At 43.6% G+C, this 18,856-nt stretch overlaps 1 protein-coding gene across 1 annotated transcript; it reads left to right on the top strand.

Annotated features, from left to right (window-relative positions):
- Positions 1–1,223: 1,223 nt before the first annotated feature.
- Positions 1,224–18,658, top strand: LOC129830871 (histone acetyltransferase KAT2B-like). Its single transcript, XM_055893682.1, has 18 exons — positions 1,224–1,598; positions 2,336–2,462; positions 2,707–2,852; positions 2,930–3,016; positions 3,144–3,325; positions 3,660–3,851; positions 3,956–4,059; positions 4,225–4,350; positions 4,484–4,623; positions 8,988–9,196; positions 12,704–12,830; positions 13,099–13,209; positions 13,363–13,506; positions 13,652–13,766; positions 13,999–14,029; positions 14,201–14,264; positions 14,377–14,461; positions 15,519–18,658. Exons 1-18 carry the CDS (start codon positions 1,398–1,400, stop codon positions 15,710–15,712), a joined length of 2,385 nt encoding a protein of 794 aa, XP_055749657.1. The 5' UTR covers positions 1,224–1,397; the 3' UTR covers positions 15,713–18,658.
- Positions 18,659–18,856: the final 198 nt, after the last annotated feature.

Below are 18,856 nucleotides of genomic sequence, written 5' to 3'. Positions count from 1 at the left end.
GGGATGTACATTGTATACATTTTTGTTGCTGTGGCCACTTAATTGCAGCTGGAAAAAAATAAACAAATGCAAGCATTTTACAGTACTGTTAAATAATATCATGTGTGGAGTAGGATATTTGTGTTAGCTAAGAGGAGGGTGATTGCTATTTTTTTTAATGATCTCTAGAACGTGTGGTTCTAAGATTTATTTTCAGCGGTTGTAGATGTTTTCTTACGCTGCTGTACACTGTCTGGGGTAAAGAACCCCAACCACTCCGCCGGAGGTCACCAGTGACATCCTGTTCTTTTTATCTGACCTTTGACCACTTAGCTTTGCCTATTGAGGTCACAGCGACTAAGGTACTGGTGGTCCTGTCAGACCTGTCCTCACCCTGGTTCTCTGAATATCCAGTCAGAATAATAGAACTCTATGTAAGATGTAATAATCTGCCTATAATTGGAATCATTTTATTACATATGTATTGTGTAACTACAAGGCCTAGTACATTATTGTGGTATTTGTAAGGTGGACATCATCACCAGAGTCTTTTGTCTACTTTTCACATGTCTTCTATATTTTTTTGCCTATGATGGTATGTCACACTCCATTTGTCCCAGGTCATTACATTTGACCTTGAGATTCTCACTACAAATGGTTACATTTTTTTGTGACCTCTACCCTGGATCATAGCCTACTCCAGCATTTCCCAAACTAGGGGTTTGAAAACAGGAAATTCTGATATAAAATGACGTCCGTAACCTCCAGTAGCAGCTAGATGTGGTTGTAATAAACGGTGGTTTCTGTTTTCTTCCTACAAATGTAGTTCTATCTTTTGAACGGTTTATGCTAAATATTATTATGACCCCATCACTGATATTGATAAAAGTCACCTTGTCCGAGAGAGATTTACATGGTTATCAAAACGTCACGCAAGGGTAATCCTACACAAAACACAGCCCTTATTTTAAGTGCTTCTAAAATCCCCTCTGGGAAATAATTAATTGTGAAAAAACTATTTCCCTTTTTGGGGGGGGGGGGGGGGGGATCATCAATGATGCTGTCAGACTGATTTATAATAGACTGTCAAAGACACAGTTAAAAAAGTAGACATTGGCTGTAGATTACATCACCTTTTGTTTTTTACATGGTGTGGGTTTTTGATATCAAAATGGGGTCGCGGACCAAAAAAGTTTGGGAACCCCTGGCCAAGCCTACTCACTGGAATACCCATTTTGTCTCCCCTAGTGGAGGAAAAATGGACCTACAATGACAAATAAAAAAATAGGGATCAGCGCATTGAGCTATAAAAAAAAAAAAACGGATCAGCGCCATGTCTGATTCTCCAGTAGTGGAATAGAGAACGGGGCACCTAAACCATTTAATTCCAGGGTCGGGGATCCCGTTCGGTCTCGAGGATGTCCGGGAGCGCAGGGATTCAGCAGGGCTCCCCGGCCATCGGTGCAGCGGGATCGGCGCCTGCGGCTCCGGGAGCCGGGGGAACCGAGGGTTCGGGCGCCACGGTAGGATCGGCACGAATCGCGGTGAAGAAGGCGCAGCTCCGCTCCTCCCCGCGCCCGAAGAAACTGGAGAAGCTCGGAGTTTATTCATCTTGCAAGGTAGTTTTAAGTAGTCCATTATTACAGTATTTAGCAATTATACATTTTGCAATGTTTTGAAAGTGGATTGAGTTTCAGATGCTTGTTGGTTTGCAGCGCTACCAAAATGCAAACGCAGCAAAGGAAGCCATTGCTGCGCTTGCATTTTTTCATATCCCTCATACTCTAGTTATGTAAAATGATCCTATTGGAAATGAACATCAGGAAAAAAACGGCAAAATGTTCAGTCTAGCGCTCCCATATTATAATGTTATAATATGTATTTCTAGGCGGGAGAGTGGACTAAACATTCTCAAGGTGGTTTGACAAATTCAGGTTAGCCTGCATGCCTTGGTGCGGAATGCCTCCAGCAAGGGGAGTGTGCGGGGCGTAATTCACCCCACTGGAATAGTGACACTGTGTTTTTCCGTCTGTCAGCGCACCGTGGTAAAATATAAAGTATTTATTGCAGTTATATATCATCTGCAGGGAGAGACAGCGTCTTTGTTTTGACAGTGACAGCTGCTGGGGGGCGGAGTTTGTTGTTGTTCCTTGGCTCATGTTCCTGTGCACAGTTTGGCTCCAGCTAAGAGTTGTAGTGAGAGAGGGCTGGCCCACCAGGCATTGCCTAGCTATGCCACTTTGTAGCCAAGCTGTCTTTGTCAACTTATGCATATAAATTCAATGGGATTTTTCCTATTACATGTGTGTATGTATATAGTATGTGTGTTTCTAACCTGTGGAACCCTGTGCTGTAGGCTGAGGGGGCCTGTAAGTGTAACAGCTGGAAGAGCCAGAACCCCCCTCCCACACCACCCCGTACAGACCAGCAGCCCAACACTGTCAACCTTCAGGACCCCTGCCGTAGCTGCTCTCATACACTGGGTAAGACTAGGGGGAGAGAGGGTTGAGAGCGGAGACATTAGGAGGGGTTGCCCTGTGTTCCGGAGAGAGGGTCAGAGGGGGGACATGGGGATGGGGTGCCACTGCCTCGAGTAAGGGCATGATATAGGCAGGTGGAATGTTCTAGAAATCCAGGTAATAAGGAGGTAACAGGTTTTCAGGGACACATTGGTCATCAAAACTAAAGTCTGTCTTCGCACTCTCACTCACTGTCTCTCCTTTTCAGGTGATCATGTAACCCACCTGGAGAACGTTCCAGAGGAGGAGATGAACAGGCTTCTGGGCATTGCTCTGGACGTGGAATACCTGAACACATGTGTCCACAAAGAGGAGGATGCTGACACCAAACAAGTCTACTTCTCCCTCTTCAAGGTAGGCCACAGCTCAACATGTCAACAACACATTACTTTCAGTGCATCTGCCTCACAATGTCCTTCTTTCACCTTCAGCTGTTGAGGAAATGCATCCTACAGATGGGCAAACCTGTGGTGGAGGCACAGGAGAGTCCTCCCTTTGAGAAACCTAGCATTGAACAGGCAAGTGTACGCAACAAATACACACACACGCCTAGCAAACAAATACATATTTAGATCACACTTTCACAAGATGTACACATTATACACATTATATTTTGCTTACATGATCTCTTTGTCTCTTCAACAGGGGGTGAATAACTTTGTCCAGTATAAGTTCAGCCATCTTCCCTCCAAGGAGCGTCAGACCATCGTGGAGCTGGCCAAGATGTTCCTCAATCAGATCAACTACTGGCAGCTGGAGACACCCTCACAGAGACGACAGCGGGCCCCTGCTGATGATGCCGCCGGGTACAAAGTCAACTACACCAGGTAGTAGGTGCCCTTTGATGATATGATTGCAACTGCTGGCAGGCACGCTTTGATGATGCGTTCACAGTCATGACGTGTTTATTCCTAATGCACTGGCCACACTGTGGGCTGGCTTCATGTTCTTAATGCTTACATGCTGACTACACCTGGTGCGTGCGTGCGTCCACGTGCGCCATCCCACCCATGTAGATTTTGTTCATCCACACCAGACATGATTTGTCCTGGGATGCACAAGGTCCTTTTCTCTTCATTCCAATAGATGTGTACATTTCATGCAAATTGTATCACCGTTATATAACCTAGAATAAAACCAACATTTTTGTGTTTCCCCCAGATGGCTGTGCTACTGCAACGTCCCTCAGTTCTGTGACAGTCTACCGCGGTACGAGACGACCCAGATCTTCGGTCGGACCCTGCTGCGCTCCGTCTTCACTGTAATGAGGAAACAGCTGCTAGAGCAGGCCAGGCAGGAGAAGGATAAGCTACCTCCGGAGAAACGCACTCTCATCCTCACACACTTCCCCAAGTAAGAGACAAATTCAAAAAAACGTACACACACATACATGAGATAGAGGAGGATTCCTAGTCTCGGTCTACAGTAGGTGTGATGATGATATCTGTGTGCTGTAGATTCCTGTCCATGTTGGAGGAGGAGGTGTACAGTCACAGCTCTCCCATCTGGAGTGAAGACTTCCTGGCTGGATCCTCAGGAGGACCGATCCCCATCCATACAGGTAAAACACACCTGACCAAGCCAGCTTGTCCAACACACTCTCACTTAGAGTTTTACCTTGCCTCAAAAAGTTTAAGTAAGTAAAGTTGTGACGTGATTGGTATGATATGAGTGCTACTCTCCATTGATTAAGTAATCTGATGAGCTCCCCTGTGTATAATGACAGTGATCAGTGCGCCCCCGGTGGCCAGGCCTCTGTACTACAACACCAGCCCAGTATCTGTGGACCCATCCAGCTGTGGCAGTGTCAGTCCTGCCAGGAAGACCATCTCTGTTCTGGAACCCAGCTCAGGTAAACACAACAGGCTCTACGCACAGATCTAGGATCAGCTTAGCCTCCACAATTATAACCTTAACCATTAGGGGTGAAATCTCTCTTTAGATCAGTTTCTAGGGGCAACTTTACATATGATCTACCTGTGTAGGTGGGCAGAAGCGGAAGCCATCGGAGCCCCTCCCCCATGAGGAGACTAAGAAGCTCAGGATTGTCGGGGACATCCCCATGGAACTCATCAACGAAGTCATGGCAACCATCACCGACCCCGCCTCCATGCTGGGACCAGAGGTAGCATCAAACACTCAGGGCTCTGTTCAATCAGATCCGCTTTAGCCGACTTCCGAATAGCGGTTGTTTTGGCGGTGCCTTTGGTGGAACTGCGTTAGAGCTGTCAAATTCAAAGGCGGCTCCTGGCATTATACCTATAGTGGACATTGCCATTGTCTGCAGGGAGTCACCTTTGGAGAAATCCCATTCAGCCTTCAAGTTCGACCACTGGAATGCACAGAAGGCTGCTGAGGGGAAAACGGCTCATAATTATGTCCGGAATGGCGGAAATGAAATGGCATCAAACACCTGGAAACCAATTGTTTGATGTATTTGTTACCATTCCACGAATTCTGCCCCAGTTATTATCACGAGCCCGTTCTCCCCAATTAAGGTGCCACCAACCTCATCCTGGAATGTAAGACATAGTATTCACCTGCTTATGATGATAGAAATACTAATTATTTTGTTTAATGATTAGTCTATTTGAGCGTCATTATTTCTATACAGCCTACACTTTGTGTCTGAACTTCTAACTCGAGTGGGGCGGGTGTGGCTTCGTGACAATGATCACAAGAGCAGCTGCTCACCGATTTGAAGGCTCCAACGCAGTTCCACCTCCAACACCACCAAAACATCCGCTATGCTGCTGTCCGCTATCGCCGGTTAACTCTTGATCTGATGGAATCTAGGCCTCAATCAGTCCAACACGTATTCATCAATACTTCCATCTCTTCAGTCCAACACATAGTCATCAATACTTCTATCTCTTCAGTCCAACACATAGTCATCAATACTTCTATCTCTTCAGTCCAACACATAGTCATCAATACTTCTATCTCTTCAGTCCAACACATAGTCATCAATACTTCTATCTCTTCAGTCCAACACATAGTCATCAATACTTCTATCTCTTCAGTCCAACACATAGTCATCAATACTTCTATCTCTTCAGTCCAACATATCATCAATACTTCCATCTCTTCAGTCCAACACATAGTCATCAATACTTCCATCTCTTCAGTCCAACATATCATCAATACTTCCATCTCTTCAGTCCAACACATAGTCATCAATACTTCCATCTCTTCAGTCCAACACATAGTCATCAATACTTCCATCTCTTCAGTCCAACATATAGTCATCAATACTTCCATCTCTTCAGTCCAACATATAGTCATCAACACTTCTATCTCTTCAGTCCAACATATCATCAATACTTCCATCTCTTCAGTCCAACATATAGTCATCAACACTTCTATCTCTTCAGTCCAACACATATCATCAATACTTCCATCTCTTCAGTCCAACATATCATCAATACTTCCATCTCTTCAGTCCAACATATCATCAATATTTCTATCTCTTCAGTCCAACATATCATCAATACTTCCATCTCTTCAGTCCAACACATAGTCATCAATACTTCCATCTCTTCAGTCCAACACATAGTCATCAATACTTCCATCTCTTCAGTCCAACACATAGTCATCAATACTTCCATCTCTTCAGTCCAACATATAGTCATCAACACTTCTATCTCTTCAGTCCAACATATCATCAATACTTCCATCTCTTCAGTCCAACATATAGTCATCAACACTTCTATCTCTTCAGTCCAACACATATCATCAATACTTCCATCTCTTCAGTCCAACATATCATCAATACTTCCATCTCTTCAGTCCAACACATAGTCATCAATACTTCTATCTCTTCAGTCCAACATATCATCAATACTTCCATCTCTTCAGTCCAACATATCATCAATACTTCTATCTCTTCAGTCCAACACATAGTCATCAATACTTCTATCTCTTCAGTCCAACATATCATCAATACTTCCATCTCTTCAGTCCAACACATAGTCATCAATACTTCTATCTCTTCAGTCCAACATATCATCAATACTTCCATCTCTTCAGTCCAACACATAGTCATCAATACTTCTATCTCTTCAGTCCAACATATCATCAATACTTCCATCTCTTCAGTCCAACATATCATCAATACTTCCATCTCTTCAGTCCAACACATAGTCATCAATACTTCCATCTCTTCAGTCCAACACATAGTCATCAATACTTCTATCTCTTCAGTCCAACACATAGTCATCTATAGTTCTATCTCTTCAGTCCAACACATAGTCATCTATAGTTCTATCTCTTCAGTCCAACACATAGTCATCAATACTTATATATCTTCAGTCCAACACATAGTCATCAATACTTCTATCTCTTCAGTCCAACACATAGTCATCAATACTTCTATCTCTTCAGTCCAACACGTATTCATCAATACTTCCATCTCTTCAGTCCAGCACATAGTCATCAATACTTATATCTCTTCAGTCCAACACGTATTCATCAATACTTCTATCTCTTCAGTCCAACACGTATTCATCAATACTTCCATCTCTTCAGTCCAACACGTATTCATCAATACTTCTATCTCTTCAGTCCAACATATCATCAATACTTCTATCTCTTCAGTCCAACACATAGTCATCAACACTTCTATCTCTTCAGTCCAACACATAGTCATCAATACTTCTATCTCTTCAGTCCAACACATAGTCATCAATACTTATATCTCTTCAGTCCAACACATAGTCATCAATACTTCTATCTCTTCAGTCCAACACATAGTCATCAATACTTCTATCTCTTCAGTCCAACACGTATTCATCAATACTTCCATCTCTTCAGTCCAACACATATCATCAATACTTCTATCTCTTCAGTCCAACACATATCATCAATACTTCTATCTCTTCAGTCCAACACATATCATCAATACTTCTATCTCTTCAGTCCAACACGTATTCATCAATACTTCTAGCTCTTCAGTCCAACACATATCATCAATACTTCTATCTCTTCAGTCCAACACATATCATCAATACTTCTATCTCTTCAGTCCAACACGTATTCATCAATACTTCTATCTCTTCAGTCCAACACATATCATCAATACTTCTATCTCTTCAGTCCAACACGTATTCATCAATACTTCTATCTCTTCAGTCCAACACATAGTCATCAATACTTCTATCTCTTCAGTCCAACATATCATCAATACTTCCATCTCTTCAGTCCAACACATAGTCATCAATACTTCCATCTCTTCAGTCCAACACATAGTCATCAATACTTCTATCTCTTCAGTCCAACACATAGTCATCTATAGTTCTATCTCTTCAGTCCAACACATAGTCATCAATACTTATATATCTTCTGTCCAACACGTAGTCAATACTTCTATCTCTTCAGTCCAACACATAGTCATCAATACTTCTATCTCTTCAGTCCAACACGTATTCATCAATACTTCCATCTCTTCAGTCCAGCACATAGTCATCAATACTTATATCTCTTCAGTCCAACACGTATTCATCAATACTTCTATCTCTTCAGTCCAACACGTATTCATCAATACTTCTATCTCTTCAGTCCAACACATATCATCAATACTTCTATCTCTTCAGTCCAACACGTATTCATCAATACTTCTATCTCTTCAGTCCAACACATAGTCATCAATACTTCTATCTCTTCAGTCCAACACATAGTCATCAATACTTCTATCTCTTCAGTCCAACACATAGTCATCAATACTTCTATCTCTTCAGTCCAACACATAGTCATCAATACTTCTATCTCTTCAGTCCAACACGTATTCATCAATACTTCCATCTCTTCAGTCCAACACATAGTCATCAATACTTCTATCTCTTCAGTCCAACACATAGTCATCAATACTTCTATCTCTTCAGTCCAACACGTATTCATCAATACTTCCATCTCTTCAGTCCAACACATATCATCAATACTTCTATCTCTTCAGTCCAACACATATCATCAATACTTCTATCTCTTCAGTCCAACACATATCATCAATACTTCTATCTCTTCAGTCCAACACGTATTCATCAATACTTCTATCTCTTCAGTCCAACACATATCATCAATACTTCTATCTCTTCAGTCCAACACGTATTCATCAATACTTCTATCTCTTCAGTCCAACACATAGTCATCAATACTTCCATCTCTTCAGTCCAACATATCATCAATACTTCCATCTCTTCAGTCCAACATATAGTCATCAATACTTCCATTGCTTAACACTCTCTATTCCATCTCAGTTTAAAATTATTTAGTGGATATTAGATTATATTTGACTTGCAGTTCAGAACCCCCCACTAAGTCAATGTTTTAGAGTCAGTATTGAGGTTTGAAGGTGATGATTATGGTGAAGCTACTGCTGCTGCTGACAATAATGATGATAATGGGACAAATATAAGGACACTGCTAAATCAAAATGAGTGCTGTAATAGGACTTGATAATGAGTAAGGCTGACGTCATCCCCTCCCCACCCCCAGACCAGTCTCCTGTCGGCCCACTCAGCCCGCGATGAGGCGGCACGCCTGGAGGAGAGGAGGGGGGTGATAGAGTTCCACGTCATCGGGAACTCCCTCAACCAGAAGCCCAACAAGAGGATCCTCATGTGGCTGGTGGGCCTCCAGAATGTCTTCTCTCACCAGCTGCCTCGCATGCCCAAAGAGTATATCACACGCCTCGTCTTTGACCCGTGAGTGTTTCCATGAAAGATGGCGCCGACAGACATGGCAGCTTTGCTTCTGCTCCTAAGCAACTTTGCAGTATTTTGTTTTTTTGTGTGTTATTTCTTACATTATTAGCCCAGAACATTTTTTGGTGTTATTATATACAGCCGGAAGTAACTTTTGGATATCAGAGCGGCGGTAACTCACCAGGAATACGACTTCCAAGAATTGGATCCTTTGTTTGCACCCGCCAAGGCCATTGAACTTATCCCAGAGGCCGCTCCAAGACCCGGTGGAGAAGAGGTATTTGGAGTGGACTTCTAGTCCGACTCAAGAGGCGGGCACACCATCCACCGCTTCCGAGTATATAACTCGCTAATGTGTATATACGGTCACCGCCCATACAGCCAGCTGGGTTCTCAGTACATTGCACAGACAGAAATAAAAAACTCTCCAGGAAGAAGAAGGGCAGTGGTGTATGTTTCATGATTAACCACTCGTGGTGTGATTGTGATAACGTACTAAAGTCCTTTTGTTCACCCGACCTAGAATACTCCTCAATCAAATGCCAACCGTATTACCTCCCAAGAGAATTATTTTCGGTTATAGTCACAGCTGTGTTTATTCCCCCTCAAGCCGATACCAGGACGGCCCTCAAGGAACTACACTGGACTTTATACAAACTGGTAACCACATATCCTGAGGCTGCATTTATTGTAGCTGGGGACTTTAACAAAGCAAATTTGAGGAAAATGCTACCGAAGTTCTATCAACACATTGACTGCAGTACTCGCGCTGGGAAAACACTCAACCACTGCTATTCTCTCTTCCGGGATGCCTACAAGGCCCTCCCCCGCTCTCCCTTTGGCAAATCAGATCATAACTCCATTTTGCTCCTCCCTTCCTATAGGCAGAAACTCAAACAGGAAGTACCCGTGCTAAGGTCTATTCAACACTGGTCTGACCAATCAGAATTCATGCTTCAAGATTGTTTTGATCATGGGATATGTTCCGGGTAGCCTCGGAGAATAACATTGATGTATACACGGACACGGTGACTGAGTTCATCAGGAAGTGTATAGAGGATGTTGTTCCCACTGTTACTATTAAAACCTACCCAAACCAGAAACCATGGATAGATGGCAGCATTCACGCTAAACTGAAAGCATGAACCACCGCATTTAACCATGGCAAGGTGACTGGGAATATAGTTGAATACAAACAGTGTAGTTATTCCCTCTGTAAAGCAATCAAACAGGCAAAACGTCAGTACAGAGACAAAGTGGAGTCACAATTCAACGGCTCAGACATGAGATGTATGTGGCAGAGTCTACAGACAATCACGGATTACAAAGGGAAAACCAGCCACGTCGCGGACACTGACGTTTTTCTCCCAGACAGCTGGGGCGACAGCATAGCCTAGTGGTTAGAGCATTGGTAACCAGTAACCGAAAGGTTGCAAGATCGAATCCCCGAGCTGACAAGATACAAATCTGTCGTTCTGCCCCTGAACAAGGAAGTTAACCCACTGTTCCTAGGCCGTCATTGAAAATAAGAATTTGTTCTTAACTGACTTGCCTAGTTAAAGGTAAAATAATGCCATTGACGTGGCCTGCTCCCAACGACTGTGTGCTCTCGTTCTCCATGGCCGACGTGAGTGAGACATCTTAATGCTCGCAAGGCTGCTGGGCCAGACGCCATCCCTAGCCGCGTGCTCCGAGCATGCGCAGACCAGCTGGCTGGAGTGTTTACGGACAAATTCAATCTCTCCCTATCCCAGTCTGCTGTCCCCACTTGCTTCAAGATGTCCACCATTGTTCCTGTACCCAAGAAAGCAAAGATAACTTAACTAAATGGCCCTGTAGCACTCACTTCTGTTATCATGAAGTGCTTTGAGAGGCTAGTTAAGAATCATATCACCTCCACCTTACATGACACCCTAGAACCACTTCAATTTGCTTACCGCCCAATAGATCCACAGGCGATGCAATCACCATCACACTGCACGCTGCACTATCCCATCTGGACAAGAATGCTGTTCATTGACTATAGGTCAGCCTTCAACACCATAGGACCCTCCAAGCTCATCATCAAGCTCGGGGTCTGAACACCGCCCTGTGCAACTGGGTCCTGGACTTCCTGACGGGCCGCCCCCCATGGTGGTGAAGGTAGGAAACAACATCTCCACTTCACTGATCCTCGACACAGGGGCCCCACAAGGGTGTGTGCTCAGCCCCGTCCTGTACTCCCTGTTCACTCAACTTAATCATCAAGTTTGCAGACGACACAACCATAGTAGGCCAACAATTACGAGACAGTCTACAGACAGGAGGTGAGGGCCCTGGCGGAGTGGTGCCAGGAAATAACCTCTCTTTCAACAAAACGAAGGAGCTGATCGTGGACTTCAGGAAAGGGGGGGCACGCCCCTATCCACATTGACGGGACCGCAGTGGAGAAGGTGGAAAGCTTCAAGTTTCTCGGCATACACATCAACTGACTCTGAAATGGTCCACCCACACAGACAGTATGGTGAAGAAGGCACAACAGCACTTCTTCAACCTCAGGAGGCTGAAGAAATTTCACTTGGCCCCTAAGACTCTCACAATTGAGAGCATCCTGTCGGGCTGTATTACCGCCTGGTATGGCAACTGCACCGCCCGCAACCGCAGGGCTCTCCAGAGGGTGGTGCGGCTTGCACAACACATCACAGAGGGCACACTGCCTGCCCTCCAGGACACCTACAGCAGGAAGGCCAAAAAGATCAACAAGGACATCAACCAGCCGAGCCACGGCCTGTTCACCCCGCTATCATCCAGAAGGCGAGGTCATTACAGGTGCATCAAATTTGGGACCGAGAGACTGAAAAACAGCTTCTATCTCAAGGCCTTCACACTGTTAAATAGCCATAACTAGCGGCTATCACCGGGTTACTCAACTGTGCCCCTTAGAGGCTGCTGCCCTAGATACATAGACATGGAATCACTGGTCACTTTAATAATGGACACTAGTCACTTTTAATAACGTTTACATCCTGCTTTACTCATTTCATGTGTATATACTGTATTAAATTCTACTGTATTTTAGTCAATGCCACTCTGACATTGCTCGTCCTAATATTTATATATTTCTTAATTCCATTATTTTACTTTTAGATTTGTGTGTGTTGTTGCGAATTGTTAGACATTACTGCACTGTTGGAGCTAGGAACACAAGCAGTTCGCTACACCTGCAATAACATCTGCTAAATTTGTATGTGACCAATAAAATAAGATTTGATTTGGAGTTCTACCCTGATTGACTGACCACCAAAGAGAAAAATAGTCCCAACTTTATAGTATAGAAAGAAAACTCTTAATTTGAAGTTGCTCTACAGTTGCAACCAGAGGTTTGACCCCTCAATGTTATGTCAACAGTGGCAACAATTGAACATTACACCTGGCTGTATCTCTTTAACCCTAAAGCAGAAGTTGAACCCAGTTGCGAATTATGAGGTGTTGAGATAAATGGGAACTGTTCACTTTCTCTCCAAACAGGAAGCACAAGACTCTGTCGCTGATCAAAGATGGCCGTGTGATTGGAGGGATTTGCTTCCGGATGTTCCCCTCGCAGAGCTTCACAGAGATCGTATTCTGTGCTGTCACCTCCAACGAGCAGGTCAAGGTATGAGAATGCAGCTCTTTTAACCTAGTCCCATATCTGTTTGTGCTGTCTTTCCAACTCCTATGGACATGTTTGACATGACAGTGACCATAGGACTTGGCTATACACAAACGAACAGTTCTGGGACCAGGCTACAGTTCCTCTTCTGGTCGCATTTCTGTTGGTATTAACTGATATGACTGATATTCATTCTACTGTCATTGAGCTCCGTGCCTCACTCTTCTTGATTGGTCAGTTTTGACCTTTGACCCCTACCTATTGTTTAAAGGGATACGGCACTCACCTGATGAACCATCTGAAGGAGTACCACATCAAGCACGACATCCTCAACTTCCTCACCTACGCAGACGAGTATGCCATTGGCTACTTCAAAAAGCAGGTCAGTACATGATTGGTTGCTTAAAAAGATCAGTAAATGGCATTGGTTATCTTGTAATGTAGGGAAACATCAAGAAACTGTCTCTTAAATTTTTTTTACCATTCTTACAGCTCTCTGTCTTTCTCTTTCTCTCCATCTCTCTCTCTGTCTCAGGGCTTCTCTAAAGACATCAAGGTTCCCAAGGCCAAGTATCTGGGCTACATAAAAGACTATGAGGGAGCGACGCTGATGGGCTGTGAGCTCAACCCCAGCATCCCTTACACTGAGTTCTCTGTCATTATCAAGAAGCAGAAAGAGGTGTGTGTGGTGTGTGCATGCCTACAATGTCTATTTGTATAATAAATTGAGTTACCTAAATTCTCACTCTTTCGGTCTCCCTTCTACTATCTCTCTCACACCCTCCCCCCTCTCCCTCCCTCACTCACTCCATCCTCCCTTTCAGATCATAAAGAAACTGATAGAGAGGAAGCAAGGTCAGATCAGAAAGGTCTACCCAGGACTTTCCTGTTTTAAGGAAGGAGTTAGACAGATTCCCATCGAGAGCATTCCTGGAATACGTACGTTTCTCCTCCTGTCATTATATTAGTCTACCTTCAGCATAGGTTCAAAGGATGCGTCCAAAATAGCACCCTATTCCCTACATGGGCCCTGGTAAAATGTAGGGCACTATAGGGAATATGGTGCCATTGTGGACAAAGGCAAATCTCCAAAGAGGTAGCAGTGATTTGGGCAGTAAAGAAGTGTGTGGACAGTGTCTCTAGTTTAACTCAAATTTATTTTTGTCACCAGGAGAAACTGGATGGAAACCGGTGGGCAAAGGGTAAGTGAGTCTTTCAGCTCCTTATAGCTTCTACTCATCTATTTTTTCTAAAACAAATGTAACGGCTTGTAAGTTTTCCTTCTAAAGCTTAGCCAGTGAGCCACCACTGTCATGGTAACTCTGACAGAAAATTAGGTGATCACAACTTCCTGTTTCCTGTTGTGATCCCAGGAAAGAGCTGAAGGATCCAGATCAGCTGTACAGCACCCTGAAGACCATCCTACAACACGTTAAGGTGAGCGACACACACACACGCATGCACACATGCACTCACTCACTCTCTCTCAAATGCACATACACACCAACTCGTAGCCACACACACACAGGTTTCTCGTTATGTGTTATAGAGTCACCAGAATGCCTGGCCGTTCATGGAACCAGTGAAGAAGACTGAGGCTCCTGGCTACTACCAAGTCATCCGCTTCCCTATGGGTATGTATGGCACTACGCATGGAACACATCTGTGCCTGGGTCAACTCTTCAGGGGAAGGAATATAGCCATACATAACTTGTAAGCAAGAAAATATGGATGATTGAATTGAGTCAGATACAGCCCCTTCAGAAAGTATTCATACCCCTTGATTTGTTCCACATTATGTTGTGTTACAGCCTGAATTCAAAATGGATTAAATAGATTTTTTTCTGACCCATCTACACACAATACCCCATAATGACAAAGTGAAAGTGTTTGCTAATTTATTGAAGAATTACATTTATTGAAGGCCGAAACATGGGTAAATCTCTAAGGGCTTTCCACACCTGGATTATGCAACATTTGTCCCATTATTCTGTAAAAAAAAATATTCAAGCTGTCAAATTGGTTGATGATCATTCCTTGACAACCATTTTCAGGTCTTGCCATAGATTTTCAAGTAGATTTAAGTAAAGTCTGTAACTCAGCCACTCAGGAACATTCACTGTCTTTTTGGTAAGCAACTCCAGTGTAGATTCTGCCTTGTGTTTTAGATTATTGTTCTGCTGAAAGGTTCATTAATCTTCATTCCCACTGGATGTCATAAGGTGAATGCACCAATTTGTAAGTCGCTCTGGATAAGAGCGTCTGCTAAATGACTTAAATGTCTGCTAAATGACTTAAATGTTCTAGTGTCTGGTGGAAACCAGACTGAACCAGGTTTTCCGCTCGGATTTTGCCTGTAGTTAGCTCCTTTCCATATTTTTTTTAAATCACAGAGCGGAACAGCGGACTGTCAAGCTCCCGCCTATCCTCTCTTTGGATTGATGGATACATCTGTTTATTTTAACACTTTTTAAAATATTTGATGAAGGGTGTTGTTGTCAATGCCTGTATTCAATGGAGATTGAGATGCTACGCTGAATATGCATAGACCATCTTATTTATTTGATTTGACTTCTTCTCTGGGATAGTTACCTACAGACGTAATGGCTAGTTAAGTCAGATTGTGTTAATCACAACGTTTGGTTTCATAGAGGTTAATCAAGAGTCGTGTTAATGTGTGATTATCTCCAGACCTGAAGACGATGTCTGAGCGTCTGAAGAGCAGGTACTACACCACGCGGAAGCTCTTCATGGCCGACATGCAGCGCATCTTCACCAACTGTCGCGAGTACAATCCCCCAGAGAGCGAGTACTACAAGTGTGCCAACCTGCTAGAGAAGTTCTTCTACACCAAGATCAAGGAGGCAGGTCTCATTGAGAAGTGAAGAGATGGAAGGGGCTTCAAGGGTGAGGGAGCAATGGCTTAGGTCTAATGATTTCAAAAGGTTTTTGTTTTTATTTACTTATTCTTTATTTTTCTACTGCGTTCAACCAGAAAGAGATAGATATATATCCAGTAGGGAGGATGATTTTAGGTTAATCAGTATTCTATCCCTTGCCCCACTCAGGAAAACAGAAGTCCTAGATAGAAACTTCCATCTGTTCAGCTAACCCAACCCTCTTCTGTTCAGCTAACCCAACCCTCCATCTGTTCAGCTAACCCAACCCTCCTTCTGTTTAGCTAACCCAACCCTCCATCTGTTTAGCTAACCCAACCCTCCATCTGTTCAGCTAACCCAACCCTCCATCTGTTCAGCTAACCCAACCCTCCTTCTGTTCAGCTAACCCAACCCTCCTTCTGTTCAGCTAACCCAACCCTCCTTCTGTTTAGCTAACCTAACCCTCCATCTGTTCGGCTAACCCAACCCTCCTTCTGTTCAGCTAACCCAACCCTCCTTCTGTTCAGCTAACCCAACCCTCCTTCTGTTCAGCTAACCCAACCCTCCTTCTGTTCAGCTAACCCAACCCTCCTTCTGTTCAGCTAACCCAACCCTCCTTCTGTTCAGCTAACCCAACCCTCCTTCTGTTCAGCTAACCCAACCCTCCATCTGTTCAGCTAACCCAACCCTCCATCTGTTCAGCTAACCCAACCCTCCATCTGTTCAGCTAACCCAACCCTCCTTCTGTTCAGCTAACCCAACCCTCCTTCTGTTCAGCTAACCCAACCCTCCTTCTGTTCAGCTAACCCAACCCTCCTTCTGTTCAGCTAACCTAACCCTCCTTCTGTTCAGCTAACCCAAACCTCCATCTGTTCAGCTAACCCAACCCTCCTTCTGTTTAGCTAACCTAACCCTCCTTCTGTTCAGCTAACCCAACCCTCCTTCTGTTCAGCTAACCCAACCCTCCTTCTGTTCAGCTAACCCAGCCCTCCATCTGTTCAGCTAACCCAACCCTCCATCTGTTCAGCTAACCCAAACCTCCATCTGTTCAGCTAACCCAACCCTCCATCTGTTCAGCTAACCTAACCCTCCATCTGTTCAGCTAATCCAACCCTCCATATGTTCAGCTAATCCAACCCTCCATATGTTCAGCTAATCCAACCCTCCATCTGTTCAGCTAACCTAACCCTCCATCTGTTCAGCTAATCCAACCCTCCATATGTTCAGCTAATCCAACCCTCCATCTGTTCAGCTAATCCAACCCTCCATCTGTTCACCTAACCTAAACCTCCATCTGTTCACCTAACCCAACCCTCCATCTGTTCAGCTGACCTAACTTTCCATCTGTTCAGCTAATCCAACCCTCCTTCTGTTCAGCTAATCCAACCCTCCATCTGTCCAGCTAATCCAACCCCCCTTCTGTTCAGCTAATCCAACCCTCCATCTGTTCAGCTAATCCAACCCTCCTTCTGTTCAGCTAATCCAACCCTCCTTCTGTTCAGCTAATCCAACCCTCCATCTGTTCAGCTAATCCAACCCTCCTTCTGTTCAGCTAATCCAACCCTCCATCTGTTCAGCTAATCCAACCCTCCATCTGTTCACCCAACCCTCCATCTGTTCACCCAACCCTCCATCTGTTCACCCAACCCTCCATCTGTTCACCTAACCCTCCATCTGTTCACCTAACCCAACCCTCCATCTGTTCACCTAACCTAACCCTCCATCTGTTCACCTAACCTAACCCTCCATCTGTTCACCTAACCTAACCCTCCATCTGTTCAGCTAACCCAACCCTCCTTCTGTTCAGCTAACCCAACCCTCCTTCTGTTCAGCTAACCCAACCCTCCTTCTGTTCAGCTAACCCAACCCTCCTTCTGTTCAGCTAACCCAACCCTCCATCTGTTCAGCTAACCCAACCCTCCATCTGTTCAGCTAACCCAACCCTCCATCTGTTCAGCTAACCCAACCCTCCATCTGTTCGGAGTCATACTACATGTAAGACGTCACATCTGTGAAGAATTGGACTGTCTGAGAGATATGGGGAGGGATAGTCAGTCAGTTACTCAGCCATTCAGTCTCTGTCTCCATATGGTGTTACTGGGTTGTAATGGTGTAGGGTGAAAATACCCCTAGATGCCGATTTTGGGTCAGTTTTGCACTTTCCCCACTAATGGAAAAGGTTAGGATTGGGGGAGGGGAAGCTGATCCTATATCTGTACCTAGGGGAAACCTCTCCCTGGAACCATAGTAATCTGACTTGTCTTATTTGTATGTGCGTGTTACGCGTGACTTCAGATGAGGTCTGTCCCAGAATTTATGAGGGCAAAATTTGTATGTATGTTACTAGAGTTCATCCTGCCAAAAAAGGAAAATTATATTTTAAATCTGTATGTATGAATTTTAACAATTGTAAACCTCTTGAATTACTTGCTGTATATTTTTCCTGGTTTGTTTTTAAACTGAAAGGAGGGGAAGCCCTTCATGCTGGTCCATGTAAAAAGTCCCATAGGGCAAAAGGTGACCATGGAAATGCACTTATTTATTTTTTCAAGCAACTATTCAGCATCACATGGTGAAAAAGAGCTTTTTTGTTTTCCATCAAGATGTTCTGTTTTTTGAGAAAAGCACTATGAACTAATGGCTAATTTTAACTATGTAGAGTTTCTCCTTATTTATGTGCTGTAATTTTTAAGGAATAATGCTTAAGAAAATAATTTATTCTGTCTTATTATTTCTGTCTATATGATTGATATCTTTGTACTTTGAAGATAAAATAAAAAGATTGTGCAATACTATGTAGTTTTGCTGTTTTGTATAAAAGATGTTTGTACTTTTTCAAACTTTAGGAGAAACCTGGATTTTGTAATATGTCAAAGTTATTACATAGCCTTTGTAATATTGGTTTGAATGACAGACTATTTTATAGACTGATTAAAATAGAAGTGAATCTAATGGATTGGAGTTGTGTTTTTCCTGCTACAAATCACACTGACTCGGCCGTTCCAACTCAAATCCCACTTTGCAAATCGATATAAAACAAAAGCCGTTTTTATACCTGCCGCTAACATGGGTCCTGTGTCCTGGTATTATCCACATTCAGATTGCCCACAGTTGAAATAACAGGTGTAAACGATTCAAATAACATTGTCG

The sequence above is a fragment of the Salvelinus fontinalis genome, chromosome 32 (assembly GCF_029448725.1).
Source record: "Salvelinus fontinalis isolate EN_2023a chromosome 32, ASM2944872v1, whole genome shotgun sequence".
Taxonomy (NCBI): domain Eukaryota; kingdom Metazoa; phylum Chordata; class Actinopteri; order Salmoniformes; family Salmonidae; genus Salvelinus; species Salvelinus fontinalis.
Note: the sequence above shows the minus strand (reverse complement) of the source record. Positions and strands in the feature narration are given on the sequence as shown.

Excerpts from the sequence above, each read along its gene's own strand:
- LOC129830871 (XM_055893682.1), top strand. The coding sequence starts at position 1,398 with ATGTCCGGGAGCGCAGGGATTCAGCAGGGCTCCCCGGCCATCGGTGCA. Across the intron at positions 1,599-2,335 it reads GAGTTTATTCATCTTGCAAG|GCTGAGGGGGCCTGTAAGTG; the intron begins GTAGTTTTAAGT and ends CCTGTGCTGTAG. Across the intron at positions 13,507-13,651 it reads TTATCAAGAAGCAGAAAGAG|ATCATAAAGAAACTGATAGA; the intron begins GTGTGTGTGGTG and ends CCTCCCTTTCAG.